Source organism: Sinohyriopsis cumingii, chromosome 6 (assembly GCF_028554795.1).
Source record: "Sinohyriopsis cumingii isolate HCF-2022 chromosome 6, ASM2855479v2, whole genome shotgun sequence".
NCBI lineage: Eukaryota > Metazoa > Mollusca > Bivalvia > Unionida > Unionidae > Sinohyriopsis > Sinohyriopsis cumingii.
The window spans coordinates 51,251,239-51,269,901 of record NC_142966.1 but is presented as its reverse complement, the minus strand read 5'-3'; the positions used below and the strand labels follow the sequence as shown (position 1 = coordinate 51,269,901).

The 18,663-nt window shown below is 34.6% G+C and overlaps 1 protein-coding gene across 1 annotated transcript; it reads left to right on the top strand.

The window, feature by feature from the left end:
- Window positions 1-5: 5 nt before the first annotated feature.
- On the top strand, window positions 6-18,663 carry LOC149796918 (peptidylaminoacyl-L/D-isomerase polyprotein 2-like). The gene is made up of 4 exons (XM_089960662.1): window positions 6-844; window positions 2,546-2,599; window positions 8,958-9,040; window positions 18,559-18,663. Exons 1-4 carry the CDS (start codon window positions 118-120, stop codon window positions 18,661-18,663), a joined length of 969 nt encoding a protein of 322 aa, XP_089816788.1. The 5' UTR covers window positions 6-117.

Genomic DNA, 18,663 nt, shown 5'->3' with positions numbered 1-18,663 from the left:
AACGACGGAACGTCCGTTTCTATAATATTGAATATTATTGATAGAATAGTATTTGAAAACATCAATTACAATAATGGAGATACTATACATGTACATCTTAAGAAATTTCAATCATTCATGTTAAGACATACATCAGACCTATCAGGAACCATTGTAAAGAGCAACAAGCCGATCTCTGTTATTTCTGGTGGAGAGGTCGAAATTCCGATAACAATGACTGATGAGGATTATATACTATCTCAGCTTCTACCAGTTGAGCACTGGGATACGAAATTCATAATCCCTCCTTTATACCCGCGTTCGGACTCGCTAATAAGGATATATGCTTTTAACCCAAATACAAGTGTCACCATCAGAAACGAAACGCATTATAAGACACAAAACCTTACAAGAGGAAATTTCTTAGAACATCTTTTGGGGAATGGACCAGTTGTAGTGAATAGTAGTCAGCCAGTCAGTGTGGTCCAATATGCCTTCAGTGAGGAACATGATTCCTCTTCGCATGGCGATCCGATAATGATGGTTATACCCGGGATTCATCAATTTTCTTCAGACTACTTGTTTCCTACAAAAACAAATCACAACGAAATGAAGCATTATGTCTCAGTAATTATAAAAAACAATGCACTTTCCGGGCTTAGATTAGACGGACATTTGCTTGCAGATAAAATATTTTCTGTGCACTTCAGTGAAGAAGATTACGTAGTTGTTGTTCAAGAATTGAGAGGATCCTTTCATAAATTAACCCATAATGACCACACGATAAAGTTTGGAGCTTTTGTATACGGATTTGGAGAATATTTGGGATATGGGTTTCCAGCTGGATTCGAATTCACAGATATAGGTACGTAGCACGGTAGAAAAATAATTACGGAATTATATAGCTGTATTATTATTTTGATGAGAATGCTTATTTTTGGCCGTGTGAAATGCAGAAAGGCGAATCTCTGAAAATCTATCTACATGTTATCAGTACAGCAACTTTATCTGCATGCTTGTATGCCATCGAATTTGATTGCAGAAGGAGACTGAATCTCTCGAGACTCATCGGGACGCCATACAAGTTCCATGATAAAAAAGCTATATCGTAACAATCATTGTATAATAATCATACAACATTATGTTGTTGCGATTATTCTTGCACACCTGATACTAGGTGCACGCTGAAGTGAGTGTAAGTTCATCCTCTACTGCACTGTAAACTTCATGGTACTATTCGGCTAAAATCAAAAACGTCTCAGGTCCAGCGTTGCCACATGTATTATGAAAGGAATATACTTGAGGTCAGCATTCTTGTAAAATCTGGCCCACATTAAAAATAAAAGCTTAATGTCGAGTTAAGACTATTCCAAAATAGGAGAACAATTTTAGCGCAATAATAGCAGTTTGGATCTTGTATCTAATAATGAGTGAACCAAGATGTAGTATCTTTTAGATATAATTATGTAATGATTTAAGCCAAGTCCGCGATAAGTTATATCCTTCATATAAGCAAACATTATATTAAAGAGCAAGAACAATAAAAATACAGCTGTTGGTAGATAGTTGGAACTTCAGTTAGTGGATTGCACGAATTAGCATCAACGATAGGCATAAACGGAGCCACGTATAAAGGGGTGAAATTATAGCTAAGCTATCTGTTTCCTAGCAACCGAGACAAACATATATGAACATCTACAATACACTAGCAAAAGTACACAAAGATTAATCTTCCAAAATATTGTACAATTTCATCCACAGCTTGAATATGGGCTTGTAAATGCGAAACAGAAGATCTTTGACCATAAATGTTATGCCCTGTTATGCACTGAATTTGATTCATTGTACACTTTTTAATATGTAATACTTTTGATAGCTACTTTATATAAGTTCTAGAAACTGAGTCTTTGTAGAAGCTCACGTATATTCTTTTCTGAAGTCTTCAATGATCCAGCATCATTGTAATTTCTTAAAAATACCGAACTTGAGAAAGGCATTATTATGTTTATAATTGGTCCTAAAATGAAGCGAGACATATCTGACCTTATGAAAGTCTTCATATTTGCTTGTGAAAAACGGAATTTAAAACATTGACAAATAATATCGAAAGTCTTTGACAAATCTATTGACCCCGTGATTGAACATACACAACACATGAACGGAATCTGATAGTTCAACTCGAATACTTTATTTCGAAATACGGTTAAGTTACAGTCTTATTGTGCCAGTAGCTCGAAATATGTTCCATAGTATTGAACAGGTTTAGAAGAAACCTTGGAAAATGGCTAATACAAATAATTTCGACAAGCCAATGTGAATATGAATTTTCAGTTTTAATTTATATCTTAACATTTTTGTGTCTGAATATGTAAGATAAATATTCATCATATTGGAACAAGGTTTGTCCGGCTCTATAACGATTGTTAAATTGCTGATATGAGACGGACATATTTGATCTTAATATCCGTGAATATATGCCTTATTGTAATTTAAGACGCGTACATTTTCTTGATTATTTGACATTTAGAATTTATGCAAATATATCATATACAATATTGAATTGCAGTTAGCTGTGAAACAACACAAGTCCCCTCAGCAACTACAGATTTCTTTTCGAAAGGTAAGTAAAGAATGAAATTTATACCGAAATATTTGAAGAGTAAGACTGTGGTATTTTTCGATAAATAAAATCTTTTGAAATTGATACCATGGCTCAAGTGTTCTTAGATGAATATATAATTCCTTGAAACATTCAAACAGCAATATCTCAAAATTGTTAAGTTAACTCATTTTTATTATAATTTTAGTGGTATCATTATGGGGCGTATGGAGTTTTGTTACTGATATAGCCTTCTATACCCCATGACTTTACCCTCGAATAACATGCGAGTCCATGAGTTACGCAAGTGAGCGAGAAATAGTGTTGAGACCCATATAAAGAATGCTCAGCTGGCCACCCCAAGCGAAATTACAGTAAAGTTCCCCATTCGGGCCATTACACTACTGGGTAGATTGATATACACTGGCAAAAATAAATTCAATTTTCACTACCTGTTAATCAGTTGCATTGTTTGTGTCTCTAGCGCCGGTGGTTTTCCATTTCCACGAGCACCATTTCAAAATCAGCAATGCTAATTGCTTTATTCTCAATATCATTCGATGACAGCTTGGTATTTGTATTTGAGACCTCTTTATCCCACCGGGAGAAGTTCTGAATAGACATGTATTCGCGTATGCAGACGTAGCGATATTTTTGTCAGCACCACCTGCAGAACCGATTCGTATCGATACACATCCAACAACAATTCCGATAGGTGTATTTATGATAGTTGCAACGCAAACTAAAACAGTGGCCTCTGCGGTGATTCCACATATAACATTTAGAAAAAAGGTACTTGATTAAATTTCACGAGTAGTGCATTTCTTCTGATATCATCTCGCCGCAGTGGTACAATTTCAATACTTTTCCGCTTCGGTAAGTCCGAGGCCATATCTTATTTCTTCTGTCAATAATGTGACGGCGAAGTATAATGGCGTGAAAGGTTGGACTTTTTCAGGTGCAACACGCATCCCACTTCTAATTACTCTTTTTACTTGCACAAGCGCCATACAAGCATGAAAATTATGTACATGGGCAATTGTTCGTTCTGTGGACATAGCACCACATTCACTTAGAACTATATTGATGGGTGTCGAAAACGATTGTTATCACTTTCGCCGAAGAACTGTTACATAGACAAGTACGTCCTTGTTGAATAGCAGTCGAGATTTTTCTCTTCTTGTTTGAGTCACTGTTGGTGCAACATACTTGACTCAGAACGCAACCGGAGTGGATCTGTCGGTGAATTCTACTTTTTCTTTGCAGAAACAAGGACTGAGTGCTTTCACGCCTGGTGGCGTAGTCATCGACAGCGCATTATCACCTGCTAATACAATGTAGCCGTCCGGATAAAAGTTTAACTGAATTTCATCTCTTCTACTAATTTAACTCATGCTGCATATGTAAAAGATGTTTTAAAATTAGTACCTGTGCCATGTACTTTATGTTTAGGATGTTTCATATCAAATTCCCCAAAAGAGTATTGAATATAAATCGACCATTTTTGCGTACTGGCTGGGTATTTTTGCCTCGACGATAATTATGTTGCCGATCTGGTTCTGTGCTATTAGTATGTGTTGTGGTGACAGCAATTCTGCAATGATACATGACAGTCGCTTGAAGGGCACCTACTGCGCTTCCGTGACCAGCGGATAATCCTTATGTGTGTTATTCTGCTCATCTGCATACTCCAAGTCAACATCAAGAAAGTATTCATAGTCGCAGTTACTGTCGTACTTGTGTGCATGTTTGTGAATGTCTCCACCCGAGAGATCGATCCCGTGAACCTCACCAACGAACATTAGTTGCATCATCGTCCATACTTACAAGTTGTTAGTATAGAAATACACGATGAAACTATTTGAACAGCGGTGTCGTATCTATCCACCAGACTAGCGGATTATATAAGCGAGCGAAAACTCATTTATAAGTTCGAACTCGTCCTTAATTTTTATGCAAATATGAGTCTTAGGCCATTCCCGGGGATGAGAAATAGTGCGAGTTTTTATTTTATTTACCAGCATGACTGTATCATGAAACGTCTCGAAGACATCCGCTAGCTGAGGAACATCTGTTCTCAAATACAGATCGTGATAGCCGCCAAGTATTTGAAAATCAAGTGCGGACCAAACATCGTTTTCATTTATGTAGTCGTTGGCTGAAATACCTTCGTGAGACAATGACGAATCGAATGAGTCAGTTGGTGGTAATGGAGTTTCAGTAAACTTTTCCCAATCGCTCATGTACTCGTAGTAATAAACTTCTTTACGAGTAAGCAAGATAAACATTCCATTATCAACAGCGCCACCATATCTACGAGTGATTGTAAAATGATCGCTACCATTCTCAGAAAGGTTGCTTACGAGTTTGTCCAAATGGGAGGGAGTTAGAAACTGCTGAGAATCAATGAACTGCAGGTGGCCCTGCGATAACGTCATGCATTTATTCTTGTTTTTGGGAATGAGAATTATTGGTGTATTCCATGCCTTTGCGATTGCTTGCAGTATTAAATGACCATAATATCCACGAATATTACATATCGCTAGGGGAATTCGTGCTTTATTGGGATAAACTCACAGCGGTACATTATATGTATTGCGTGAGGCTCTTATGTAGTGATCTGACATTGATCAAGATCTTATTCATTCAAGTTGAAATCTCCTTTACAGATCCAGGTAAGAGTGTCATCTTTAGCTAATCATGTCTGTCGGCGACGGGAGCTGTAACCTTGAGCGATTTAAGAACCTCAACCGAGTTCTGACCACGATACGTCATTGGTGGCTCAGCTTCTCTGTCGCATCTGACCACAGTGTAGCCAAACCCACACAAGTTTTGTACAACAACTTGTATTTGTATTTGACTGAACCTGTAGATTGGCGTTTGCAACCTTCATTCTCACGGCGACGTTCAATCAATCAATGTCAGCGTAAATGATATGCAGTACATTTTTTTCTTTGCATACCGTTGAATTTGAAAACATTTGTTCCGCGTTCTGGCATTATTTTGAGCTACGGCTTTTCACTAATTCTACCATAGCTAAAGTCATGGTCTACGGGAAGCTATTGGATGTCAGATATATGCATGCATGAACACTGTGCTACCCTTGTTCTTTCTGTGCAAAAACATTTTATCCACACATAGTGATAGAGTACCACGAAGTTATCTGTGTTGCAGAACAACAACAAACCAATATTATACCGCGCTCTTCTCATCGTGGATAGTTGAATTGGCTGCGGACCTTCATTCCCGACAAACACATTAGCAGTGATGTTAGGGCTGAGTCGCTCAAACTTATTAATGTCAGTGACTTGTACAGGAAATTTAATGTTACCAAACCTACGTTCGCCCAGGTATTGCTCAAATCGTTTAGTTTGGTCTTAAATATCGCAACGCGGAGAAGAGCGCATTTCAAATCGAAGAATTCGTTGTCCGGATTTTTCACATTGATTCTTTGCTGTAGAAGAATAAATGCTGGTATTGGATGTTAACTCGATCCTCGGAAAGTTTTTCACGGGAAAATATAAAGCTGAAGCTCCAAGCATCTGACAAGCACCCATCCTGAACCTCCTCGGGAGTATTTTTCAAACTCTTCGATGATCTTTGCATAACTTGTATCATTTTCATTATCTATTGATTCGGTGTCTTTGTGGTTCAAGATTACACAGGCGCCACTAAGAAACAAATGCTGTGATATCATAAACGGTGCAATGCCGTCTTTTATTACATGACCAGGCATGGTAAATTCTACATTCAGAACAATATTATTTGAGATATATGTTTTAATTATAATATAGTTTTCATTTAAGTCATTTGGGTCCATGTCAGTTATGTTTTAAATTCTATAATTCAGTTGCTGGCTTGTACTCAGTAAAGAACATACACTTCTTTGTAAGAATCTCATTCACAAGTCAAGGCCGATCGCTAAGTCATTACTGTATTCTAATTTCACCATAATTACGGTCATTACACACACACACAATACTGCCTCAACGCATATTGTGTAAGCAAGAGGAAAATAAGCATCATTTGCTCCTTTTCCTGCATATAATCACTGTCAATGTACCATTTTGTTCAGAACATCATACATAATGATATGCAAATAAGAAAATAACTGCTTAAATGTTCGCATTTATTTTAAGGTGGCGCTCACAATTTTCCTTTTCTGCATAGGGTTAAAATTCTAAAGAAAAACAATTTGCCCCGGTTTCATCACTTGTTATACTGGTTATTTAAAAAAGACCTTGTACATCTTAGGTATTATTCAACGAACCTGTAATTCCCTTTATTTTGGTGTATGATTGATGGGTGTAACATTGGTTAAAGAGTATACAGCTTGTCCTTACTTCAGATGTGCCCCTCTCCAAAAAAGTGCTGGTTATTTCCACTTTCTGGCACTTAGAGGGAAATTGTGAAAAAAGAGCTGATATCTGTTTTTACATTTTATATATTCGGTAATTTATTCATCGCACTTTCGGAAGCTGGTATTATCTAGTCTGGCTAAATTCATTTGTCCAATTTTAATAACTGCTGAAGATAATGTACATTATACTAACTCAGGTTGATTTTTTGATCAGTCATTTTTGTTAGTTATGTGTTTAGATCATGTGCACAAGTACAATATCGAAAGAAATTTCAACCAAAGTACTTGAAAGTAACTTATAGGTATACTAACATTCTCTCCGTTGTACATTTTGAAAATGTAAACCACTTAACCGTATACCCAACATTCTCTCTCTGAAGTTCATAGTATCTGTAGAGCGCACCCTAGATAGCTTTTCGTGCTCCTATATAATTTTCTTCAATCCAGAGTTTGGCCAAATGACTGCACGCTGACCGATATAAGTATAATGCCAACCCTTGAATGACCGCCCTTTTACAATGAAATTTAATTATTAGAAAGTCGTGTACTGCTTGTATATAGACTCTGTAGTTTCTGCGTCTTTGCACGTTAATCTCTTCTCATAAAATGTATGACCTTAACTGCATCGCTTAGACTATTCATCTTGTTGATATTTCTCATTCGTAGGTTAAAGTGTCGTTGGTGTTTCCATATATTCTAATGCTGATGGCATCTCTCTAATAAGTTTATTCTTGATAATCTTCGCTCTCATCGTTTTCTTCACTAGTTATTTCAATATCACCATTTTCTTCACTAATCATTTCAATGTCTTTGTTTCAAGTCTTCAAGTTTTCTTACACTATCATACAACGACATACCTGATTTATTATTATAAGTTTCACATAGCATCGTTCTTTCTTCAAGACAATCCCTAAGTCAATTAATTTATCAAACCGGTCCGTATCCGTATTTGAAAACTCATAATCGTTTGAGCATGTTTAGTACATCTGTATGACGCATTGAAGCGAAATACGGATTTGATCTTTTCTATGATGTTACAGACACTCCATTGTTAGGATCTTATATAGATACGCTCATACGTCCTTTCAAATTACTATATGCATCAATCGATGAAGTTTTTGTAATATATGCCGCATTAGTTCTTTTGATAAAATATTAACAGGAAAAAGGAAACAATCACTAAGAAATATAAAGCTTACAAAACAATAAAAAATATTCTCACACAAAGAAAACATTATTACCAGAATATTCTATGCACGGTATAGTTGTAATTAATAATCATATTACTGCAGTAGTAATTTGGTCTCTCAGAAAAGGAATCTCCTCAAAATATATTATACGAGGTATAGTCATGATAAGTAATATTTACTGTAATAACTTCGCTTGGGATCCCCCAGGGGGTTCTCTGTCACTAGGCTCACTACAGGCTCGCATGCACTTGCGTACATCATGCACTCGAGTGTGATTCGAGAGTAAATTCATGGGGTATGGAAGGCTTCGACCAGTATTGTTTGAGGGTAAATGCATGGGGTATGGAAGGATTCTACCAGTATCATTCGAGGGTAAATTCATGAGGTATGGAAGGCTTCGACCAGTATCATTCGAAAAACTACAAGCGCCATAGCGATATTACTTCTTTACACACAGATAGATTAAAGAATCTGTGTCATCATTATTGGTTTGAGCCACTGTCGTTTTAAATATGTCCCATAATACTATATATCTTAGTGTGCATACAAAATAAATACACATCCAAAGTCCAACTACTTTGGCTCATACAACAGTGTTCATAGAAGAGGAAAGAGGGAAAGAAGAAAGTATAATGAACATAAACAGGAATTGGGTACAAAAACGTGGCAAACCCAACTTGCTGATTTTAATTTATTACAAAGAATATAGCAGTTTTTTGCTTTTCCTTTGATAGTCTGAAGCGTGTGGTGCAGTCTATAGAAAACAAGGAGAATATATTTGTAAATGATTAAGATTTAATAATTTTCCGTTGCTTTTTGTTTTATTCAGAGAATCATATAGTTTGTTTCTCATGTACTGAGATGACCCACTTAAAATACTGCGATCAGCTGGAGAAATGCGTTGACGACTTGGTAAGTACAGAAGCATTGAATTAATATTTTCCTATTTATTTTTGTAACCAACATATCCTGTAATATATTTAAAGGTGTGCAAATGAAGACATGATAAAAAAAGAAATTCTAGGAAAATATCGTCGTCTGCTTCCCAGCTAGATACAGATATATGTGCTCTACTAAATGCCCTCGAGCTTGAATACTGGGTTGCATGAATACTGCTTTAATATGATAGGGATTTCTCCAAGGATTAGTAAAATTGACGCATAATAAAGTCAGCATAATAGTTAACCAAAATTTTCTATGATCGATCAAACCTTAGTCGATTTTACTTAATTCAGAGTTTTAAATAACCTTGACATACCGGATGGTCAGAGTTAAAGTGGAGTTATTGTATATTAAAGGAGGAAACTATTTATTTATACAAACCTAGTATAAACACTATCCTTGAAATGAAACGGGTTTATGACCATAAAGGAGCACTTTTAGAAATAATTATTTCTTTCCATGATGGCATGAAACATTTACATAACAAATAAACACAAAATGGATACATATACCCTGAAGAACACACATGCACACACACATATGTAACTCTCATATATAAGTGTTTGTGTGTGTAATCAATAGTTGAAAGATATCAAAAACTTCCAAGAAACTCAATTAATATTCTCGAATTTTATTTGACAAACAGAAAAATAGATCTTAACGTTATTGCTTTCTTAGAAGAGTCACAACATATGTAATTGTGATCAGTAGAAAGATTGCAAAATATTGAATGTATGTCTGACCATTCGCACAAGAGGTTTTTTCCTGGACTCCTTTTCTATTGAACTGTATTTCCCAACTTTGAAATATATATAAATCATTCTTCAGCCACTTCACTGTCTTAATCCATATATGATATACTTCTTGCATTTTAAAGCAAATGTGTAATTTACCCCTCCAATTCAAATAACTACACTTATTGTTATCTAGTATTCTACCCTAAGTACGAGTAAGTACTTGCATGCAAACTTTTGTGCAATATTTTAAATTGAAAATACCTAATGACATATTGTCAGTGTAAGCAAATAGAAATATTTTATCTGAATCAATATTTTAAAACCCCTTCCACTTTTGGTATAGACTTCTACTCTTTTACTCAACAATATTGTCATAATAACTTTAAAATATAATACATAGACTTATAGCATTCTGTAAATGTCTTTGTTATATTCTTGAACCATCCCTATTTCATTCTAATTAAATATCTCCCATTTTGTAGCATTTTCTGTATCACTTATATATACGGTATAAATATTCCTTTCAATCCATACCTATTTTAAAATTCATCATAAGAGTACAAGCAACCATGACCTTCATCCCACGTACAGATGCGTGACTTACAGAGAAGTAAAACCACTGCTCTTACATTTCTTCAACAGTTCTATATGACTTTTCCTTATTACTGTAGTTGACAAAATGCGAATAAGGAATGGACAACTTTTTCTTATTATTGATATTCTGGATCACAGCTTTATTTGTTTTGTTTCGCAGATTGAGAGAGAGAGAGAGAGAGGAACAGGGTTGTCTGGAAATATGCGCCATTGGTCAACGGTGAAAGTCACTGGTCAATTTTCAATGTTGTAAAATGATTATTTGTATTTTGTCACTTGTGAATACCCTGAAAGTTGTTAATCTTTAAACATGATCGACATCAACCATGTATTAACCTCTATATAATACAGCCTGTGTAAATCTAATTAACCACAGCAAATACTTCTACGATGACACAATGTACAAGCAGATTCAATAATATTTAATTCATCCAGACACTCCAGAAAGACATTTCGGCAATATTTATTTGATCCAAACACTTCATAAAGGAATGTTCTTTCAGTATTTGTATCGAAACCATGTAGACGAGAAGTGACAATCATATTAGCATGCATGTATAAGGAAACTATTATTATGGCTACAATTATATTTTGACAGTCCTGGAGTTACTTTGATAAATCAAATTGAGGAGGTAAATTCGAAGAAGAGAGAACAAAAGTATATGCAAGGTTTATACACATACATCAAGGGATGCAATAACTGCACTTATCACAGACCCATAAGCATGATTCTGGTAAAAGATGGTGATGTTCAAAACAGGTCCAATGTATGGTTTATTAGCTTACTTGCAAATGACACTTATGTGAAGGCTTCGTATAGGATAGGTCGCATTTTGTGAACATTTCCAACCACAACACAATCTCTGAAGAGGGATATTTTCATAACTTTACTGTGTATATATATAGTATTGAACTAGCGATATTAGGATACCAGTTCTTTACAAATCAGAAAATGTAAAAGAGAAAATATAAAGTTTTTATTTATCGAAAAAATGTATCATCTGATGTGTTGAAATGCAAACATTACAACTGGGAACTTAAAGAAGCGTTCATTTATTTGAAACATATGATGATCAGAAAGACCTGCACATTCATTCACTTCAGTCATATGAAACCTTCGTTCCCGTCCAAAACCACTTTTACAGTAACATGAAAAGTTTATTCTTTGCAGATCATCCCTATGTAAATAAGTGTCTTACCACCAGGATCTCCAAGCATATTTTCTTTTCCTTTTGGACGATGAGGTCAACACCAGGATTGCCAAAGCCAGAGTAGCATTGGCAGACTCCGCTCAAATGTCTGGGATAGGAGAGGCATCAAGCTTGCCACCAAACTCAAAGTATACGCAGCATTTGTTCTCCACACCCTCCTCTATCCTTGCGAGACTTGGACTGTGTATAGCCGCCATGTTACAAAACTGAACCAGTTCCATGTGAGCTTCCTGAGAAAACTTATGAAAATCAGATAGCAGGACAAGGTACCGAACACAGAGGTGCTCACTCAGGCTGGCATGGCAAGCATCCACACCATACTGTGCAAGGCACAACTCCGATGGGCAAGCCATGTTCTGCGTATGGCGATAGAACTCCTACCTAAGAAGGTCTTCTATGGAGAGCTACGGCAAGGCAAGAGATCTCACGGTGTTAAAAAAAAGAGGTACAAGGATACCCTCAAGGTCTCGCTGAAGAACTTAGGCATTGAACCTGACAACTGAGAGAGTGTCGCTGCTGATCGATCTGCTTGGTGCAGTCAAGTTAATGCCGGTGCGGCAGCCTTTGAGCAGAAAATACTGGTGGACGCAGTTGAGAAACGTAATCTGCGCAAATCCAGGAACAGCAGTTCACAGTCAGCAGCCAGTACATCCATGTCCCCACTGCAACAGACGCTTCCGGGTGCGGATCGGACTGATCAGCCATCTCCGGACCCAACCCCAGTGAATCGATGACATTGAATGGTCCTCATCGACACCGATGGACGAACATCATCATTATCATCATCATCATCACTACTTAAGTTTCTATTTTTACCCGTTTTTGAACTAGTTTGAAGAAATGACTCCATACAGTTAAGAACAATGTTCAATAAATTAACGGACTGGTATGATATTATGATTTTTTAAAGTGGTTTATATTCATTCCCTCTGGTAAAATATACACACAAAAAACAATTAACCCGTGCATAGTCATACAATTGGAGAACAAAGTGTAAGAAATACAACCTATCAGATATATAAAAGGGATTCTAATGCAATAACCTCCATTCATACGTTCTCAGACAAGAAAAAACGTTAAACCGAACAATTCGACACAATGTGAAATATGACTAATAAAAAAGATTTAAAAAAGATGTTATCTTTCTAGTAAACAAATCCATAAATCATGATTGAAAATAGGTTGCGTATGTATACTATAGAGAAATATAAAGACTGTTTTAAAATTGTCCCCTGTAAAAAGGAAGATATTGTAAAATTTGAAAATGAATTTAATCTAAGTTTAATCGTCTATAAAAACTTGAAGAAAAAAAATTAATGTTGAACCAATAGCAATTTATAATGATTAAAATAACAGCCAATCGATATGTTGATAGAGCTTGATAAGGTATATAAGTGGAACATAACATTATTGTGGAATAAGGAATTCATCAGAATTAATGTTTTACCACTTAGACAGAGGTGATGGAAACAAACTGTAAAATATGTTTTAATACTTTTGACACTATAATTAAATAAACATACAACAGAAGAAGATATGTAGTATAATTTAAAAATGTCCATACCAATTAAAATGTCTCTTCTTTAATTATTGTAAATTCGAAAGTATAACCCAACTTGTTTACAAAGAGAAGAACGGCCAAAACGCAACAAAGCGTGAACCCTTCCAACAGCGAGAGACTTATTTTCATTGTTTGATCTTAAGGTCAGAAAGGCCAGTGATGAATGTAACATTATTCTCGACTGTGGGAACTACTAAAAATTTGTGAACAATAACACAAACTGACCAGAATAGTTGATGTTGAATTAAAATCGATAAATACTACTGAATGGTAATAACCGAGGAATACAATATATTTTTATATTTCACCAGCTAATGTCATATTTGTTAGAAAATGATCTATGAAAATTATAAGTGACTACGAATATATTACTCAAAATTAATCATGTGTTCAAACGCAAATTAGACAAGTTATATCTAATTATAGATTATATTATTTTGTGCACCCTTACAATTAAGAAAGTATGCAAATATTTTATTGAAATTTAAAGGTGCCTTTACAGCAAGGTCTAAAACTGACAGAACAACAACCATCACTTAAAATATAAATCAAACTGAATTGTAACGTAATATAAAGGACAACCACTGAGTTCACAATTGTTTTTTTTTTATTTCTTTTGTTGTGAATGATGAATGATTATGTTTATGCACGGTTGTCAGTAATCTCAAATATGTGTTAAACTTGGAGAATAAAATTAATTAAACCCTAATAAAATTACCTTATGTCGATGTTTCCTCTGTGAATAAAATGGTTAATGTAATATTAGAATTATAACCAAATAAAAGCAACTACGACGACCATGTTCTTAGTGTTTCCAACAATTATTCCATTTTCTATACGAATAAATATCGAAAGAAACAATTACGACCATGCCGTAAAAGGTAATATAAATTATATGATAAAAATGTATTCAAAAGACGATATATTTCAGAAGACATCAGCAAACGAAAGATTCCTACATATTAATGAAATAGTGTTGTTTAATATCATCCCAAGAACTTTGAAAATTGAGATAAAAGATTCATTATTTTATGACTGTTAATGCTTTCAAAAAAGTTTACAAATGCATTAAAAATGTGAGAAGAAAGAAACTAAACTTTGACATGAAGAGGGTTAAGTTGTTTAATTGTGATAAATAATTTGAAAGATTTATATTTCTGACTTCCCTACATTAAGGTTTTGAGTGAATAAATATAGTTTTCTATGGCAGAAGATACATATAGCTGCCACATGGATTCACTCCTGTAGCTTTGAATTTTCTAGTCTAGAAGAACAGATAAAATCACAGTTGCCTATCTTTAACATCCATGGTTCAACTTCATGGCATTAAACTGTGACAAGGAATTTTGAGCTATATAGAGTAGGAATCACTAATAGAGACAATACAGTGACTTGTTTGATGGAAAAGGACATCTATTTCTAGCGTGTCAAGGTTTGTAAATTCTGCCATAGTACTACCTACCGTTCGTCCCATTTTATTTTGCATAGTCTTAAATATTTGGTGTCAAAATTGAAGGCTATATACAGCGATACTCCTCGCAAACAAAACCACCCGAGATCATACTTCATTTTCGGTTTCCTGAGGGTATAGCAGACTTGAAATGTATGTGCTTTTATGCGTAAGACTATGTACAAAGTATGTCATCATCATTAAAAGGTTTGATTCTTAACAGCAAAATATTCTTTTCATTCTTAAAATCAAAACAATTTGGTATTTTTTCGTGTGATTTGAGACAGAAAACTGTGTTCGTGTATGTGTGTGTTTGTGTGAAATAGGTTCAAATATTTATGTATGGAGAGAGAGAGGGAGAGAGAGAGATTGAGAGAGAGAAGTTAATTATGGGAGAACATCCTTGTCTGTATGTGCAATATTGCAAACAAGCAGGAAAACTGTTTGGTTTCTTACTGTTTAATGGAAAATTAGCTGAACAACTAACATTTTGTTCAAAACGTTATAGTAATTTCACATGAATTGATACAGCTTGTCCACATAGCGTTGCAATCTTCGTCTTAAGAAATATTCAAGAAATGAGATACCTGTTATAACCTTATTATTATTCCGTTAGAATTATGAATGATAACCAACATAATCTGACTACTTCTCCAGTAATCGGAACGATCCGAATCATTGTTAAAATTATATAGGAGCTCAGCGCCAATGTCCAGTTGTAATCCACGGGCCAGTTTTCCTCATCCTCATCATCATCCTGATTAAAGCTGCCATTGTTCCCATTGATAGAGAATCCGGCATCTTCAAGCAGTCCTTGATTGTAATAGGCTTTGTCTCTTGCCAAGATTTTGAAGTCCAGTTGATAACATTAAATAAAGTGATTTTTATTTTACAATGTTCTCTAGCAAACTACATGCTTAATAAATCAGCATTACTGCATACATATTAAAAATTATAAATTCTAATAAACTAAAAATGGGTAATTTTCTTATTAAAAAAACTTTCTGCCACATAAAACAACATATCAAATATTTGGGCTTTGCATAGACAATCTAAGTAACAGTTCCGGATTTGAAAAGTGGCGACATCGTTTTTGAGTTCTATAAATACACAAATAATGCATACATATTAGAACAACTGCGGATGTTACGAATCAATCAATAATTACTGTAAACATCAGAATAGCGAAGACACACGTCGCAGAAGAAAAAAATGTATTTTATGGAAAATCCGCCTGTATAGGCGGGCTTAGTTTGATCACGTAGACGGAGAAAGAAGAATAGAAGAAACTACGAAATGATACAGTAGAGATAAATGCTTCCAACCAGTCTGGAAAATGGCTATAAGTTGATACGAGAGAACGATGAGCATTAATGATCTAGTTGGTACCACGATTTCCAGTCGACGCTTGCAGCAAATTTAAATCATAATTGAGTGCATAACTGCAGTTCATGCGATCTTCATAACCAGAAACATTTTCTAACATTCTTAATAGTGTTAATTCAGAGAGCGTAACTGTTAAATCACAACTGAGTTACTTTAATCTTTGCTGTGCATTACATGGACTGCAGATGCATTCAACGGGTTCCCATACTTCATGAATTTGTACTAGTTTATATTCCTTATTCATTGTCTATTTCGCGTATTGTTTCACGTAAAGGTCATTAAAAACATTGTCTGACAGAATTATTCAAGCCATCTTAGCAGGGATCTCGCAGTGATTCTCATATACTAGAATCCAAAACAATTTTGTCTCTTCAGACTCAATGTGTAACTCTTCAGACTCATTGTGTAACTCTTCAGACTCATTGTGTAACTCTTCAGACTCATTGTGTAACTCTTCAGACACATTGTGTAACTCTTAAGACTCATTGTGTAACTCTTAAGATGAAGAGTCTATGTATGTTTTTACCCTGATCAGATCTATATTGTACCTGCAGTGGTTACAACGAACGAGTTTTGTTCCTGTTTACGAAATACATTTAGCTTTGTTTTGTTGGAAAGAGGAAAGTGATTGTTCGTATGAATATTTGCACGTAAATAGCGTTTCTGTCCAGTATCACAATATAGATAATAATTTCATTATCTAAAAATGATCATCGGAAGGAAATAAATCCAAATTTGGTGTTTGCCAACATTAGCAGACTTTGAATAGCTAGTAATCTGTGGAGTTGGGCTATCACAAATACCAGGAGTTCACTTACAAACAGTTTCACACAAAATCCACATACTTTTGAAACCACTGTTCCCATTTCTGAAACTAGAGAAAATATCTATACTACTAATACTACTACTAATAATAATAATAACAATAAACTGCAATGCATTTAGGTTGTGTGGTTAACTATTTCCTATTCACTACTTGTATGTACCTCATAACCATTCTTGACTAATACAACCATGCCAATTGACTGGAAAATGTACATTTTATGAAAAATTGGAAGACATTTGTTACGTATTAATGGGCTAAATGGAAAAATAATTGTAGCTATAGTTTTTGTTGTTTATAGTTGTTATAAATGTACACTTTGTATTGAAAATTAAAATAAAAGTCTTGCTATTAAATAATTGTGTGTGGTTTTTAATTATATCATTATGTTCAAATCCAAATTTATATAAAATTGTTTTGTGCTACTTATTTCGTGAAAAGCTGTTGCATAAAAGGTTTACTATTTCAACCAATCAAGGATTTATCTCAAATTTTTGTGCAGCAACACAATTTCACATTTACAGTCAGATACATATTTTATAACTATCTGCTCTACATTAACCTTTCTTTTCCCTCATATTAGTATTTCATTATTTTTTTATTTTTGTCGTGGCTAATTTCTTGAAAATTTGTCGATCGATGACATGTCCATGCATACGATGAGATATTAAGTTAATTTTTGATGTACCAGATTATGTGAGTCTGTTGCACTGTGGGTAAAAATAAATAACCTCAACAAATATACTTATCGAGGGATTTCATTTTATTTCATTGTAATATGTACTTGTCGTCTTAAATGCATAATATTTGATAAACGCAGTGAAAATTAACTTTATTTCCAATACCAGATGATTAATTTATTCACCAAAAATGTAGAAATATGACGAAACTATGAAACAACTGGGGTGTGGTATTACCAAGATACAAAAATTCATCGCAATATACGAACAGAAATAGTTTTACAAATGTACGGATGATCCTGTGAAGGTATACAACTGTTTTGACATTTAATGACTGGTGCATTCTCCTATCCATTAGTAGAAAGCAATATGGCCATCCCTCATTAGTCATGTGGCCATACTGAGTACATCCAAATAGATCTGTAAACGGAATTAGATGACAATATAAATTCATATTTATACTGAAGTGTAGAAATATTTACTGAAATACAATGTCCACGTCAACACAAACGAATTGACTTAAGTGAAACAAACTATATTTTTATTTCAGTGAAATAGTTATTTACATTCAAAAAAGCTGAAAAAGACACAAGTTCAAAATCCAGTTTAGTGATTTTAGTCTGTTTCATGTCTGATCAAGTCTTATTTTTTCAAAGTGACGTCAGGAATTGAACTTCAATTAAGTATTGGAAATACATTAGCAGCTCGAGTCTATGAAGTAATTGCAGTAGACACGTACATACAGAGATATTTTTATTCCCTGGATTCGGGCATCGAATATATTTGGAGACTTGTTCCCCATTGTCATGTACCACGTTTACTGTACGTGTCATTATGATTGCAGGATTGAGGATGAAATGCGCTTTTTTGCATGCCTTAAGATGCGTATAATGGAGACTGATTATCGTAGGTTGTCTCTAAGTGGATGAACCTGTCAGTTGAGCAAAAGAGAAGCTGTTTTGTAATAATAATAATAATAATAATAATAATAATAATTATTATTATTATTATTATTATTATTATTATTATTATTATTATTATTTTAGGGCTGCTTTGTAGAACGGAACCATATTCGAAGCCATGTAAGTTACAACTCAGGATGCGTCAAATCAAATAAAGAGGTGAGCAAGCTCTTATTTCGTCACATTTGA

Coding starts and splice junctions, on each gene's coding strand:
- LOC149796918 (XM_089960662.1), top strand. CDS start 118: ATGTTAAGACATACATCAGACCTATCAGGAACCATTGTAAAGAGCAAC. Junction 845..2,545: donor ATTCGAATTCACAGATATAG/GTACGTAGCACG, acceptor ATTGAATTGCAG/TTAGCTGTGAAACAACACAA. Junction 9,041..18,558: donor AGAAATGCGTTGACGACTTG/GTAAGTACAGAA, acceptor TTATTATTTTAG/GGCTGCTTTGTAGAACGGAA.